At 52.1% G+C, this 15,335-nt stretch overlaps 1 protein-coding gene and 1 non-coding gene across 2 annotated transcripts; both read right to left on the reverse strand.

Moving 5' to 3' along the window:
• Positions 1-7,241: 7,241 nt before the first annotated feature.
• On the reverse strand, positions 7,242-7,418 carry TRNAK-CUU (transfer RNA lysine (anticodon CUU)). The gene is made up of 2 exons: positions 7,382-7,418; positions 7,242-7,277 (listed from the first exon to the last, which is right to left on the reverse strand). It is a non-coding gene; the product is annotated as a tRNA-Lys (tRNA).
• Positions 7,419-7,662: 244 nt separating this feature from the next.
• On the reverse strand, positions 7,663-11,430 carry LOC123071636 (transcription initiation factor TFIID subunit 9). Its single transcript, XM_044495214.1, has 2 exons — positions 11,048-11,430; positions 7,663-8,318 (listed from the first exon to the last, which is right to left on the reverse strand). Exons 1-2 carry the CDS (start codon positions 11,360-11,362, stop codon positions 7,959-7,961), a joined length of 675 nt encoding a protein of 224 aa, XP_044351149.1. The 5' UTR covers positions 11,363-11,430; the 3' UTR covers positions 7,663-7,958.
• Between the last annotated feature and the right edge of the window lie 3,905 nt (positions 11,431-15,335).

Below are 15,335 nucleotides of genomic sequence, written 5' to 3' on the forward strand. Positions count from 1 at the left end.
TGACGTCTCCCATGCCTTGATCCAGCAAGGAGAGAGGGAGAGGTTGAGGAAGACTCCATCCAGCAGCAGCACGACGGCGTGGTGGTGGTGGAGGAGCATGGCAATCCTGCAGGGCTTCGCCAAGCACCGCGGGAGAGGACGAGGACTTGGGAGAGGGGGAGGGCTGCGCCAGAACTTTGGTAAAGCTCCCATGCGCCTCCCCACTATATATAGGGGTGGAGGGGGCTGGTTCCTTGCCCCCCAAGTCCATTGGGGCGTTGGCAAAGGTGGGAGGAAAGAAATCCCATCATTTCCTTCCCCACCGATTGTTATCCCCCCTTTTTAGGGATCTTGATCTTATCCCTTCGGGATATGATCTTATTCCTTCTAAGGGGGAATCTTGGTGCGCCTTGACCAGGGGTGTGGGGCCTTTCCCCCACTGCCCACGTTCATGTGGGTCCCCCCATGCAGGTGGGCCCCACTCTAGAACCTTCTAGAACCTTCCCGGTACAATACCGAAAATTCCTGAACATTTTCCGGTGGCCACAATAGGACTTCCCATATATAAATCTTTACCTCCGGACCATTCCGGAACTCCTCGTGACGTCCGGGATCTCATCCGGGACTCCGAACAACATTCGGCAACCACATACAAACTTCCTTTATAACCCTAGCGTCATCGAACCTTAAGTGTGTAGACCCTACGGGTTCGGGAACCATGCAGACATGACCGAGACATTCTACGGTCAATAACCAACAGCGGGATCTGGATACCCATGTTGGCTCCCACATGTTCCATGATGATCTCATCAGATGAACCACGATGTCAAGGACTCAATCGATCCCGTATACAATTCCCTTTGTCGAACGGTATTGTACTTGCCCGAGATTTGATCGTCGGTATACTGATACCTTGTTCAATCTCGTTACCGGCAAGTCTCTTTACTCGTTCCGTAACACATCATCCCGCGATCAACTCTTTGATCACATTGTGCACATTATGATGATGTCCTACCGAGTGGGCCCAGAGATACCTCTCCGTCACACGGAGTGACAAATCCCAGTCTCGATTCGTGCCAACCCAACAGACACTTTCGGAGATACCTGTAGTGCACCTTTATAGCCACCCAGTTACGTTGTGACGTTTGGTACACCCAAAGCATTCCTACGGTATCCGGGAGTTGCACAATCTCATGGTCTAAGGAAAATATACTTGACATTAGAAAAGCTTTAGCATACGAACTACATGATCTCTGTGCTAGGCTTAGGATTGGGTCTTGTCCATCACATCATTATCCTAATGATGTGATCCCGTTATCAATGACATCCAATTTCCATGGTCAGGAAACCGTAACCATCTATTGATCAACGAGCTAGTCAACTAGAGGCTTACTAGGGACATGGTGTTGTCTATGTACCCACACATGTATCTGAGTTTCCTGTCAATACAATTATAACATGGATAATAAACGATTATCATGAACAAAGAAATATAATAATAACTAATTTATTATTGCCTCTAGGGCATATTTCCAACACTTTGGCACCTTCCTCGACCACCTCCGGGACGAAGACGCTGGTATCGGTGAAGTCGGCGATCGCCGCCGCCCTGTTGATGAGTTCAGATTCCACCGCTGCCAGCTCCTCCTGCGCCTCCAGCCGGAACGTGGTCAACTCGGCTAGATCTAGCCCAGGGTACCACACCTTGAAAAATTTCAAGGCCCGGCACGCTCCTGCCCGGGCTGCCGAGCCTTTCCAGGCTTCCAGGCGGCTAGCCGCCACCTCCAGCCAGTCGGCAGTCCGGCTTGGAGTGCGTGGGGCTGGCAAGCCTGGCCAGAGGGCGAAAACCGCCTGGGCGCCGATGCGCTGAAGGCGGCGCAGCATTTGATGGGCAGGCCGAAGGCGGGCCTGGATGCTAAGGACCTGCTCACCAAGAGTCCGGGGGGCGTCAGCAGCAATTTGCACGCCCTCTGCCCTCCGCTCCTCGCGCTGGGCATCGATCATCTTGATCGCGGCGACAGAATGGCCCGGGAAGAAGTCTGCTTGGGCAGAAGAAAGAAAAAAAACCAAAGTTATAAGCAAGGGATCGGCCCAGATGAGGGCCGACAGTTCGAAACAAGGAACCAAGAGAATGAAGCTTACCATCGACCAAGTCTTCAATGCTGCTGAAGCAGGCCGTCATCTGGCTCCTTGTCGGACCAGGCGGAACGCTCGACTTCAAACTCGGCGAGAATGTTAGCCTCTTTCGTCTTCACCTCCAACTGGGCCGCCTTGAGGGCCTCCGCCTGTTCGGCAAGCTGAGCGACCAGGCGGTCCCGCTCTTCGGCCAGCTTGCCGCACTCCACCTCCTTGCCCCGCAAGGCGGTGTTAGCTTCGCCCAGCTGCTGCTGCAAGGCGGCATTGGCCTTTGAAGAAAGAAAGAGAAGGAAGAACTTCAGTCAAATAACAAAGAAGGATGCAGATAACTAAGGAGATTCGGCCCGACTGCTCAGCAGTCGGCCCGAACCTCGGGGACTACGCTCTGCGGGTGTGCTGGCGCGCCCCCGCAGAAGAAAGGAACAGAAACTTACTCCGGCTCTCAGACAGATGGCCGGTCTGCGTCTCCAGCTCCTGGACCCTGGAGTTGTAGGCGACCGCGCGGAGGTTATGATAGTCCTGCAGAGGGGAACATCAGACAAGATCAAAATTTTAACTCTGACAAAGATGAAGTTCCGGACCGCCTGCTCAGTAGCCGACCCAAAACTTGGGGACTACACCTAGTGGGTGCGCTGGCGCGCCCCCACGAAAATTGACAAAAGATCAAAAAAATGAAGAAGCAGGAAGCTTACGTGGATAGTAGCTCACGATTCCAAGAACGTCTTGTTGCAGCACCTGAGGGCTTCGGCTTCGGCCTAGAGCTTGGCCTGGATGTCGAGGGACGCCCATTGAGGGCGCCCGTCCCGCCTCCACGCACCCAGCCGGTCGGCGCGGCGTTGGACGCCTCAGTACCAGGGACCGACGAGCTCGTGGCTCCAGTCTCCAGCGGTCGCGGCGCCGAGGCCGCCTTCTCAAGACAACGTTTCGCGGGCCTGCGGACCTGAGGAGTTAGGTCCGTCACCACCAAGTTCTCAGCCAGTGGCACTGGCGGCTCAGCTGGCTGCTCGACCCGCGCTTCGCTAGTCGGTGGCGGCGGCGGCACAAAGACGTCCGTCATGGCCACGTCGCCGCCCTCCCTATCCATGACCGGGTGCTCATCGCCGGTTCCCCCGGTCGTCGCTTCAAACTCCGGCGGAGGGGGCGTGGTGTTCAATGGCGTCACGAGTAGCGGCTCCTGGCGACGCATGGCCTCTGCGAGCCGGTCCCTCTCTGCGGCTTCGGCCTATGCCTGCGCCAGCCTCCTCGCTGCGGAGGCCGCGGCCTTGTCCGCCTCCGCCTTCGCCAGGCGGTCGGCCTCTTCGTCGCGCGCCTCCCGCGCGCTCCGCTATGCCGCCTCCCGAAGGTCGGCAGCCGGATCGATCCGCCGGCTGGTGGAGGAGGTCGTCATCGGCCTCATGACCGAGGCGGCACCCGACTTCTCGAGTGTGAGAGGGGCCCTGAAGATATGAAGACACGACAAGGATTTTACTTTTGGGCCGGATCGACAGAAGGAGTAAAGTCTAGAGAAAGACACTTACGCCGACACCATGATGGGCACCTTCGGCTGCTTCTGATACTTGGCTGCCTTGGTTGCGGCCTCTTGCCGCCTAGTCATCGCGGCCGGGTTCTTGGGTTTCTTCGGCGCGCTGTCGAACAGGGCAGCGCCTTGCTTCTGTTTTCGCTTACCACCACGGGCGGGTGGCCCGGTAGAGGGACCGGCGCCGGTGTTGGCCGTGCTCCGAGTGGGGCGCGGCTCGTCCTCGTCATCGTTGTTGTCGGGCCAAGTCTCCACGCCGCCGCCTTCCTCGGTGGTGCCTGCTCCGCCGCCACCGCTGCCTGTTGCATCGTCCGCCAGGGCGCCGCCCCCAAGTTGGGGTCATCCTCGTCGCTCACCGCTCTGTCCGGGTGGTAGTCACCACCCGGCCCCGCGATGGCGGCTGCCGCCTCGGACATGTAAATCTGTACTCAAGAGAGGAGTCGAATCATAAGAAGAACAAGACCCAAAGACAAATCTAATGGAAGGAATCGAAGGACTTACGGCAGGCGGCGAATTGTGGCGGGAGTACGGCCGCTTCCTGTACCGCCATTTTTCCTCCGACATCTTGAGGTTGGAGATCTCGTTCACCATCCACGCTACCTCGGCAGGCGGCATCCCCTTCGTGCACAGCCAGCACGGGTCGCGATGCCCGCCCATCCGAAAGATAGAATGAGGGCGGCTCTGGAGCGGGAGGATCCGGGGCTCGACAAAAGGCAACGAGGAGATCGGAGGCCACGAGGCACTCCGACTCTTGGAGCACCCGGAGTCGACCGATGGCAGCCGCCGCGTCCGCTGACACCGGCTTCGGCTTGTACCCCCAGTTGAGCCGAAGCCCGGTGGGGGGCCGGCCTCATAAGGCGGCAGGTTGAGGAAGTCGGCGGCCGGATCTACATTCTTGATGTAGAAGTAGGACTACTGCCACATCTTCACCGACTGGGCCAGCTTGATGGTGGGGAAGGCGTTCCGCTTCGCCGGCCGGCGCACGGCGACGTAGCCCCCGCACTCGGCCGGCGTGTCCTTGGTGGAGGTGCCGAGCTTCCCGTAGAATAACGCTCCCCACAGCTCGAGTGTGGGGAGGATGCCGATGTAGCCCTCGCACGCGGTGACCAAGGCGGAGGGCAGGGTCACGGAGTTGGGCGTCAGATGATGAGGCTGGAGGTGGTTGAAGTCGAGGAACGAGCGGAAGAAGTCGCTCGCCGGGAGGCCGAAGCCGCGGAGGAAGTGCGAGTGGAGGATGACCCGCTCATCCCCCTGCGGCACCGGTGAGATCTCGGTCTCAGGCGGCACCCGCGCCTTGACGAATGCCGTGCTGGGCATCCGGCGCGTGTCGCGGAGGAAGGTGATATGGTCCTCAATGACCGTCCAGTCGTCCCAGTTGCCGCCCTTCTCACGCGCCATGGCTACCGGTGGAGCTGCGGGAGGGGTGAGAGCGCAACGGCGGCGGCGGCTGCACCACGGCCGGCAAGGAGCGGCGACAACAGCTACGATGGAGAGCACGAGAGGAAGAAGAAGAAGTGGGAGGGGGCGCGCGTGCTTCGCCGCTCCCTTCCCTCCCCCTACTAATAGCCCCTGGGCTATGAAGCCGAGGGACGGGACATGGGACGTGGGATTAACTGCGCCCACGCCCCCATGTCCCCACGATCCCCATGAAGATTTACTGCACAGTGAATGATCGCGGGAGCCACGACCGCCCGCCTCGGCGTAGTGGATCCGCCCGCGCGCCGAGGCCCGGTAGTGGCGGGCCCGGCCCACTGTCACGTCCCATCGGGAGCGTGGGATGGCAGGCTGGCCGGGCTGGCGGGCGCCGCGTGGTGCTCCCACGGTGGGCGGCTGCCTGGGAAGCTTAGCAGGCACGCCACCTATTCTCCCGCCGTGAAGTTCGAAATTGGCCGACGACCCCGCCTTGTCGAAGCCAGCCTTAGAGGCCGGCGCGCCGCAAGTCGGACCAAGATGTCGGTGCGCCACAAGGCGGATCACAGCGCTCTCCGGAGCTCGGTAAGGGGGGAAAGCCGCTGAGTCTTCACGGCCCCTCGACCGCGACGCTTCGCCGGCTTCGGGGACTACTGTCGGAGTAATGGGCCATGGGTAGCCTCACCCAGGTCCCAGGACTTATCAAGACTTTGGGCTAGCTCCGCCTAGCTGTGCCCCCAGCTGAAGCTCCGCCCTCTGAGGGCCGGATGGCTGTACGGCCGGCTACCAGAGGGCGGCCAACCCCAACCTACAGCACTGCGAGTGGCCGGCTCCAGCCCGCCGGCCTCTAGAGAGGGCGGCATCAAGCAGGGGGCCACCTCGCGGCCTCGGTACAACCGAGCCCCCATCAAGAGTGCAAGTTAAAGCATGGCTACATTGAAGCACGTCGCCCTTGACGCCCGGGACAGGCGTGGCTATAGTGCTCCGTATAGGCGGAGATCTCCGCACGACGGGGCACTGTGCCATGTCTCCCCTGACGTCGCTCTGAGCAGGCGGAGTCCTGTTCCCACGACGCCCTGTCGGTACGGTCTGCCGGCGGGGGGCCCTATCGGGCAGCGACTCCGTAGAAGACGGCGGAAGCCCAATCAGTCGGACTCGGGAAAGGTCGGCCTCCAGCAGGCGGCCGTCCCTTGCCCCGAGGCAAACATGCCATTAAGTTGATGAGACCAGGTGTGGCTACAGTGATCTCCCACCAGGCGACGGGACTGTAGCCACGCTGAACATGACCAAGCCCTCGTCACCGACGGCACGCCTACAGTAAGCAGCCACCAACCAGTCGGCGGGGCCCACCAATCGGCGGGCCCCAACGGTCGGCGGAGAAGCCGGAGGCCGGAGACACTGACAGCCGGGCCCAGCACCCGGACGGATTACCATTGTACTCCTGGGGGGTAGGCCTATATAAACCCCCCAGGACACCCATGCAAAGGGTTCCAACTCTGGCCCAGGGCAGGGAAGAGCTAGCCTTGCCTTCTCCTACCTCTAGACACAGCTCAAGGAGCACCTTGTATCACTAGTGCCTTAGTGATCATGCGGAGACCCCGCAGAGCAGAAGTAGGGGTATTATCTCCACGGAGAGCCCCCAACCTGGGTAAAGTTCGTCGGCGCACGTGTCTACGCCTTATCCCGCTTCCAGGCACCGGAGACGTTCTACTCGCTCCCACCATGGTAAGTCATTCTTTGGCATATGTCGCACCCAACCCGTGGAGAGCCCCCAACCAGGTTCGTCGGCACACGTGTCTACGCCTTATCCCGCTTCCAGGCACCGGAGACGTTCTACTCGCTCCCACCATGATAAGCCATCATTTGGCATATGTCGCACCCAACCCCTGACACATCGGTTTCTTATTTCCTGGATGCACTACATGCAAATTGATTCCTAGAGAGTATACAAAAATAAAGTAAAAAATAGGTCGCCCACCGTGGGGCTCGACCCACGACCACAAGGTTTCTTATTTCCTGGATGCACTACATGCAAATTGATTCCTAGAGAGTATATAAAAATATACTCGCTCCCACCATGATAAGCCATCATTTGGCATATGTCGCACCCAACCCCTGACACATCGGTTTCTTATTTCCTGGATGCACTACATGCAAATTGATTCCTAGAGAGTATACAAAAATAAAGTAAAAAATAGGTCGCCCACCGTGGGGCTCGAACCCACGACCACAAGGTTTCTTATTTCCTGGATGCACTACATGCAAATTGATTCCTAGAGAGTATACAAAAATAAAGTAAAATATAGGTCGCCATGGGGCTCGAGCCCATGACCACAAGGTTAAGAGCCTTGCGCTCTACCAACTGAGCTAGACAGGCTTTTCTGTTCTTGTTTTGATTTCTCAGTAAATCTTCCTTGTGACACGCACAGAAGGTGTCACTGCATCCTACTCCCCCTAGCAAAAGAGGAAATAAACAAAAGTAGTGCATCTAACACAACATATTTATCTTTATCTCCATATTGTACACTTGGTGCTCTCTCTATCTAGGTTTATATGATGTGCACCTATTTGTAGGTCCTCATTTTAACCACCCATATACGTGCTACATGCCACCAAAAGCATAATAGGAACACCGATTTAGCATTCAGAAACAACAACGGGACAGTTCATGTTTGACGAGATCTACAAAATCGATAAGTCGACAATAATGGACAGGAATTAATTAACCCGAGGTGTGCACCTATAGAATACACTACTTGCAAGGCTGCTCCCTTTCCTCAAGACCTCAACAATCAGCATTTTTCATGGTGAAACAGGAGCGCGCTGGCCAGAAAGGGCGATCATAGCAGCCACACAAGCATCAGCAAGCAGGCTCGCGGGAACAAGCACTAGGAGCCTGCCAGCGATCTACAATCAGTTAGCCCATGTTCAACTGATCAACTGTCACCAGAGGACGCTTTGCAGCCGCAGCAGCCACCGCGTTCAGTTGGAAAGTTACCCTCTGGCTCTGGCTCTGGCTCTGGCTGTGAGACTGATGTTGCTCGCTGCCCCTCTGATCCTGCGAATAGTTTGGACTAGGATTGGAAGGAATTGTGTCGGCTCCCTCGTTGTCATCTTCTGCCTCTTCAGTCTGAGCTGGTGGCTTCAGTGCGGGTAGGAGCTGGTAGTTTTCACTCAACAAAGTGTCCTGCTCTGGTGGCAGAGGAATGGAGCCAGGCGGAGCAATAGACTTGGGCAGCGGGATCTTGTTCCGGCTGCGTGCCAACTCAAGCAGAACCTGTGACATCAACAAAATAACTCGTCAACCACATATGCATACAGAGTACTTTGTGTCAGCTAGAGTTTCCAGGGATCTGATAAAACATGAAACAAGCACTTGACTTCAAAGCATAGCCACAAGGGTTGTTCATAGCCTTTATGTACGCAAGATCTTGTTTAGTTTCACTTACCGGCTAACCCGCTAGTGAGTACACTTGTGAGTGACCCTCAATCTCTAGTATCTTTGTACTACCTAATAATATGATTCATCAACATTTTAGGTATATCTTCAGATGCCAGAGTCATACACATTGAGAATCGTACCCTGTTCATTTCGTGTTTCTATACAAGTCCAGCCATGCATTCCAAAACATTGTTTTCTACTCCCTCCGTTCCTAAATATAAGTCTTTGTAGAGATTTCATTATGGACCACATACGGATGTATATAGATGCATTTTAGAGTGTAGATTCACTCATTGTGCTTCGTATGTAGTCCATAGTGGAATCGCTACAAAGACTTATATTTAGGAACGGATAGTGGAATCGCTACAAAGACTTATATTTAGGAACGGAGGGAGTACTATGCTTAGCATGTTCCTGGAGATTTGGAGAGGTGGGAGTGGGGGGCACAGGGAAAATATCTGGTGCACCGGAGCTTGTGGTGCTACCGGTGCACCAAACTCACATTGTGCTTTTACAATGTTCAAAAAATTATGAAAAAAATTAGCACGCTTGCACAACATCAATGTAGATTGTCACAAAATTTCAAGTCAAAATTCAAAACATAACTCCCAAAACAAAAATGACAAATTCAACACTGAATAGTACATAACATAACTTGGGCTTTAGATTTGGCCCATTATCACACTGATGTTAAATTTGTCATTTTTATATCTCAAAAAATATTTCAACTTTTTATATGATATTTTGTGATATCATACATTGATGTTGTGTTAACATGCTAGAATTTTTTTCTGATTTTTTAAAATATTCTATGACATCCGGTGCACCGGTAGCACCACAAGTGCGGGTGCACCGGATACATTCCCGGGGGGCACCAGTGTACCAGTGAATTGGCAGATAACCGTCATTACAGGGTGTTATGTGGGGAATTCCATCTCGGAGGAAACCCACAGGCCACAGCAGTCACATTCTGCAGCACTTCAAATATGCATCCATCCAAGACACTGATCTGGAGTCACCTATATAAAGGTCCCGTAGCTGCAGTGACTGATGCAAGTTATCAATAAAGAAGTCTCCCCCTAATCTCTATTCGCCACTACCCCGTTACCTTTCTGATCTGTGATGGCCACAGTGCCTCCTAGTCGATACCTCATCAGCCCTCTAACAGATGCTCTCCCTTCTATGTGATTATTTGACTTGACCCATCCATGAAGAGTGTCCAAATCTGAGGCTCTAACAGATGCTTGATTATTTGACTTGACCCATCCATGAAGAGTGTCCAAAAACGGAAGTTATCAAGAATACACATAATATATCTAAAGAGTAAAGCCAACTAATAAGGAAACCGAGTATTCTTGTTTCCAGTTGCAACAGAAGGCTGCTACGGTACAAAGCAGCATCTCTGCACTAACAGAAGAGGGTATTTATTTCTTGCTTGGTTCTCAAAGGTTAAATTGCGTATATGGAACTACTAGTTGCACATGATTCCTAAGATTTTAGACCCTTCAGCAGATAAGCATTCAACTTTCCAAACAAGAAATGGGCTTAGCTGAACATTCCTAACAAGATATGGTGTCATGGACTGAACTTAAGTCAATGTTCTGCCCCAACTGGTCTCTCCTTGCATCATGTGTGCAGATATGGAAGGTTTTCCTTGATGGAGGTTAGAAAGTGCTCTTTTGCTTTTTTTACTTTTAGAAGGGGTTCTGTTCTGCTACCTTCACTTCTGACTTTTCCCACCAATTGGTATATTGAACTTGTATCAGCAATGATATTCGTACGTACAGGTTCGACAAAAAGTTTTACGTACCAGTTCATTGAAGTGACGGTTGCTAAAATCGTGGGAGCAGTAACAATCTAAAATAAACCAGTATGTATGGATTTCATAAGATTTTTAAATAAGAATAGGATTTTCCTTACATCGAGAAGGCGTTCGTTTCTGCTACTAGCTGCACACTGGGATTTAAATCACGGTGCTCCCTGATTACCCCACCAAACTGGCAAAAGTTCTGTCAGTTCCAACTTCCTAAAGGATAAAGAGTCATCTCGGTCCTAGTGGTAGGGTGATACTGGTAATGTACTTGAGATGAATCTGGGTTCGACTCCCACATTCCCTCCTTTTTTTTCATTATAATTTCAGTATAAAATTGTCTGATATGTTGGTCCCTCGGACGGCTACAAGTGTAGAAAAAACGACATATCATGAGCCCAAGGACTAAAAACCACAATCTCTGTATTGCGTTGCGGATGGTGGCTTCTAACCACCATGTCTGAAGCTTTGCTTGATGTGTTCTTATTGTGGAACGCCATATCTGGATTGTTTCTTCCGCGACACATCTGCACATCATCTACAGTGCTTGCTTATCCTTTCCCCAATGGAGTCCATAACATTCCCTCCGAATCTGATAGGTTCACAAGAAAGCCGGTCCTGGATCTAGAGTTTAAAGTGGACCCGTGTCCTCGTCATTGACCAATTGAATAAAGCTACGATACCTAATAATTTGTCGGAATCTAACGAAGATATATAGTGCTAGGGTTTTTGGTGAGATTGGTCGTACTCTTACCTCGCGGGGCGGCGGCTGGGAGAAGGAGAAGTTGACCTTGGCCTGGATGGCGAGGCGGACGTCGTCGGCGTCGAGCTGGGGCTTGGCTGCGTGGTCGGCGTAGACCTGGGCGTCGCCGAGCACGTCCCCGACGTAGCGGTAGGCCAGGTCCAGGAACTGGTGCACGACGCGCGGCTCGTACTCGCCCTCGCCGAGCCCCATCGACCGGAGGAGCTCCCGCACCACGCGCGCGTCGCGAGGCTCGTCCGGGCAGGAGGCTGCTCCCGCTGCCGCCGCCGCGGACGGAAGCGATGGCCGCACGCCGCCGCTGTCCATGCTCTGATTGCTGTGTCCTGGCTGGTGGGGGTTCCGGGGAACGAATCAGGGTTAGATGTTCTGACTTTTAAAAGATGGAAAGTTGTATCGCTGCCAACAAAGACGCTTTGACCGAGTGGTTAAGGCGTGTGCCAGCTAAGTACATGGGATTTCCCCGCGAGAGTTCGAATCTCTCAGGCGTCGTCAACTTTTAGTCTACTCTCTGTCCTATTTCATTCTACTCCTTTTTTGTCTATGTCTTATTTCTATCTACTCCATTTTCTCTCCGCCTTATTAATTAATTAATTAATTTTTGTGAAAGTCTTTTTCTCCAAAGCATCAAGTTTTTAATTCTTTGGCTTATTTCTCTATGCTCCATCTTTTCCGTGTTTTTTCTCTGTCTTATTTCATTCTACTCCATTTTTCTCTGTCTTATTTTTATATAATCAGGCGTTAAAGATTAAAGCCACTGTCATTTTTCTCTCTACGGCGGTGGACTTGGGGGCTGGCGCCTTGGAGCCACTGAACCAGGCCGAAGTAGCTGCTCGGCAATGGCTCTGTGGGCCAGAGGTTGATGCAGATGTCCTTCATGACCGACCTCGCCATGCGGTACAGCTCCATCAGCTACTTCATTTGGTTGTTCAATAGCGGCGGATGCGATGGCACCTGGAGCTGGGCCCAGAAACCCTTCTGCTCGGAGTCGCCCTCAATGGAACCATAGTAGCAGTCGGCATCCGACGCGCTCTAACACGTCTCCGCCGTATCTACTTTTCCCAACGCTTTTTACTCTTGTTTTGGACTCTAATTTGCATGATTTGAATGAAACTAACTCGGACTGACGCTGTTTTCAGCAGAACTACCACGGTGTTATTTTTGTGCGAAAATAAAAGTTCTCGAAATGGAACGAATCTTTTTGGAGATTTTTTATGGAATAAAAGAAAAATACTGGAGCCAAGAACCATCGGAGGGGGGCCCTGGGTGAGCACAACCCACCATGGCGCCCCTCCCCTCCTGGCGGGCCCTGGTGGCCCCGCTGACCATATCTCCGACGCTATAAAATCCTATTTTTGGAGAAAAAATTAGGGAGGAAGAATTATCGTGTTTCACGAGACGAAGCCGCCGCCGCCTCCTATTCTTCATCGGGAGGCCAGATGTGGAGTCCGTTTGGGGCTCCGAAGAGGGGAATCTTTGATCTTCGTCATCACCAATCCTTCTCCATCGCCAATTCCATGATGCTCCCCACCGGGAGTGAGTAATTCCTTCGTAGACTCGTTGGTCGGTGAGGGAGTCGGATGAGATTCATCGTGTAATCGAGTTAGTTTTGTTAGGGCCTGATCCCTAGCATCCATTATGTTCTAAGATTGATGTTGCTATGACTTTGCCGTGCTTAATGCTTGTCGCTTTGGGCCCGGGTGCCATGATTTCAGATCTGAACTGTTTATGTTATCATCATTAGTATATGTTCTAGATCCGATCTTGCAAGTTATAGTCACCTATTACGTGTTATGATCCGCAAACCCCAGAGTGACAATAGTCAGGATACTTTCTGGTGATGACAGTAATTTAAGGAGTTCATATATTCACTATGTGCTAATGCTTTGTTCTGGTTCTCTATTAAAAGGAGACCTTAATATCCCTTAGTTTCTTATGGACCCCGCTGCCACGGGAGGGTAGGACAAAATATGTCATGCAAGTTCTTTCCATAAACACGTATGCCTATTTATGGAATACATGCCTACATTATATTTATAAACCGGAGCTAGTGTCATATCACCCTAGGTTATGACTGTTATATGATGAATATCATCCAACGAATTCACCGATCCAATGCCTACGAGTTTTTCACATATTGTTCTTGCTAAGTTACAATTGCTATTGCTGCTGTTACACTTGCTACAAGTATCATTGCTATCACTGTTACCATTACTACTACTGTTGCTACTACCATCAAAACTATCATATTACTTTGCTACTATTACACTCTGATTTTTGGCCCTTTCTTTTTCTTTTAATTTTCTGAGATTTTTGCTTGAGTTTTCTTTTTCCGTGGCTATGTGGTCTGGAAAATGAATAAGATGACCTCTTCTTTTCTTCCAGAGTGGCTTGTCATCCCCAAATCCTTCCCTAGACCTTTCCATTTTCATCTTGGACCAACCTCAATATTATTTTCCTTGGGAATATTCATTTTTCTGTTAAAGGAATAACTCAATTTGCCTTAGGTTGTGAAGCAACCTATATGTCCATCACCCCTAAAATTCCCAAATAATTCTCATAGATTTTTTGGGTCATATCTTCATCAAATATGGCAAAACTTTTCATTGCCATGTTCAAAAATAATCCTCAAATAATTATTTTCCTATTCTACCCTAAATAGCACTTTGTGAAGCAAGTGATATTTATCTTTACTTGATTGACCCCAAACTTTTTGGACATCTTTTCTTGTACAAATAATTGACTCATGCCAAAATTTAACTTCATTTGCCTAGCCAAGCTCCCGCGATGATTTTTCAAAGTTCCTGTCTGATGGAAGCCTTTGTGAAGAAAGTACTGGCTAGGGTTATCCAAATGAATCAAAAAATTTGCACACTCCTTCATGTGCTCATATCATTGACCTCCTCCAATTTTCAGCTCTATCCAATCATCTATGTGAGCACAGCTTCAAATCTTTAGTTCTGGCAATATTTTCAGGTTGTGAAGCGAGTCTATTTTATGTTGCTTCATTAATTCTGAAAAATTACGAGATCATCTATCCATATAACATCCCTCCACCAAATTTGGGATCATTTCATTGATCCATTTGACCACCAATATTATTGCAAGTTTCTGGATAGTGGGGATGTTTATGAAGGAAGTACCACTTTGGCTTGCCCAAATGGTCTAAAAATTTTATAGCACTCTCATATGCCTAAATCATCCCTCCATGTCCATTTTCAGCCCAACCCAACACTCCTAGCGAGTGCTTCTTCCTCATTTCTAAATCTGGTCAGTAGGATACTTTCTACAACAACTACTAGATAAACCCCTCCTCTTGATCTGAAAACTTGCCATCTTATTAACATTAATGAGTGATAAACACCAGTCAAAGATCAGCCTTAATCTCCAAGCGTGTGAGCCACAACAAACTCCAAACACCTTGATGTTCACTTGTATTTTTGCTCCCCGTGATCATGCTAGTGCCACAAATGCTTGGTTTCTTCCTCCTTGGCATTATCCTCTGCTCACCTTGTCTCTTTGACATAAATTGGCCGATCGAAGTGCAATGTGTGCACCAGTGCACACGGTGACCACCACCCTGGTACGCCATGGACGCGAGCTGAGTGTTGTTTTGCTCTGGGTCCCTCCTCCCGGGCCATTTCCCTCGCGCCCTCGACACCTAGCCATGTCTAGGAGTTTCCTCTCGTCGCCGCCCTTCGCCCTGGACCCCTCCCCTCCGGCAGCTTCCTCCTTGGTGCTCGCTACCGCGCGCCCACGGGCGAATAGTGGCCTTTCGGCTCTGTTCGCGCCTCGGCCGCTTCCTCCCCGTGCTCCTCGACCTTGTCCGCCCCGTGAGCCTGCCCTCTATTGCTCCCCGTCGTCTTCCGTCAAGCGAGCTCGCGTGCCCACGCGTCCGCAGCGACGCCAGCTCGGCCATCCTCGCCCCGCCTGTTTAAGCCCCTCCCCGCGGCCTCCAAGCACACCACGTGCCTCTCCCACCTCCCAGAACCCCGCCCAGCCTCCCCGAGCTCGAGAAGCTCTTCTGCCCCTCCCATAGCCGAAGCGTCGCCGTGGTGCTCCGCTCAAATTCGCCTAACGCCGAGCTTCTCCCTCCACTTTTCCACCACCAGAGGATCACCCAGACCCCGGCGAACCTCCTCACCTCCCCGTTTCTCTCCGGAGCTAGCGTGGCCGCGTGTCCCCAACCTTGGCCATCGCCGTTGCTCTCTGCCACCGCGGCCACCTCGCGCTCGACCCCTCCCCGGCGCCCGTGACCAAGCCAGATTGATGCGGCGCCCTT

This window comes from Triticum aestivum, chromosome 3B (genome assembly GCF_018294505.1).
Source record: "Triticum aestivum cultivar Chinese Spring chromosome 3B, IWGSC CS RefSeq v2.1, whole genome shotgun sequence".
Lineage (NCBI taxonomy): Eukaryota > Viridiplantae > Streptophyta > Magnoliopsida > Poales > Poaceae > Triticum > Triticum aestivum.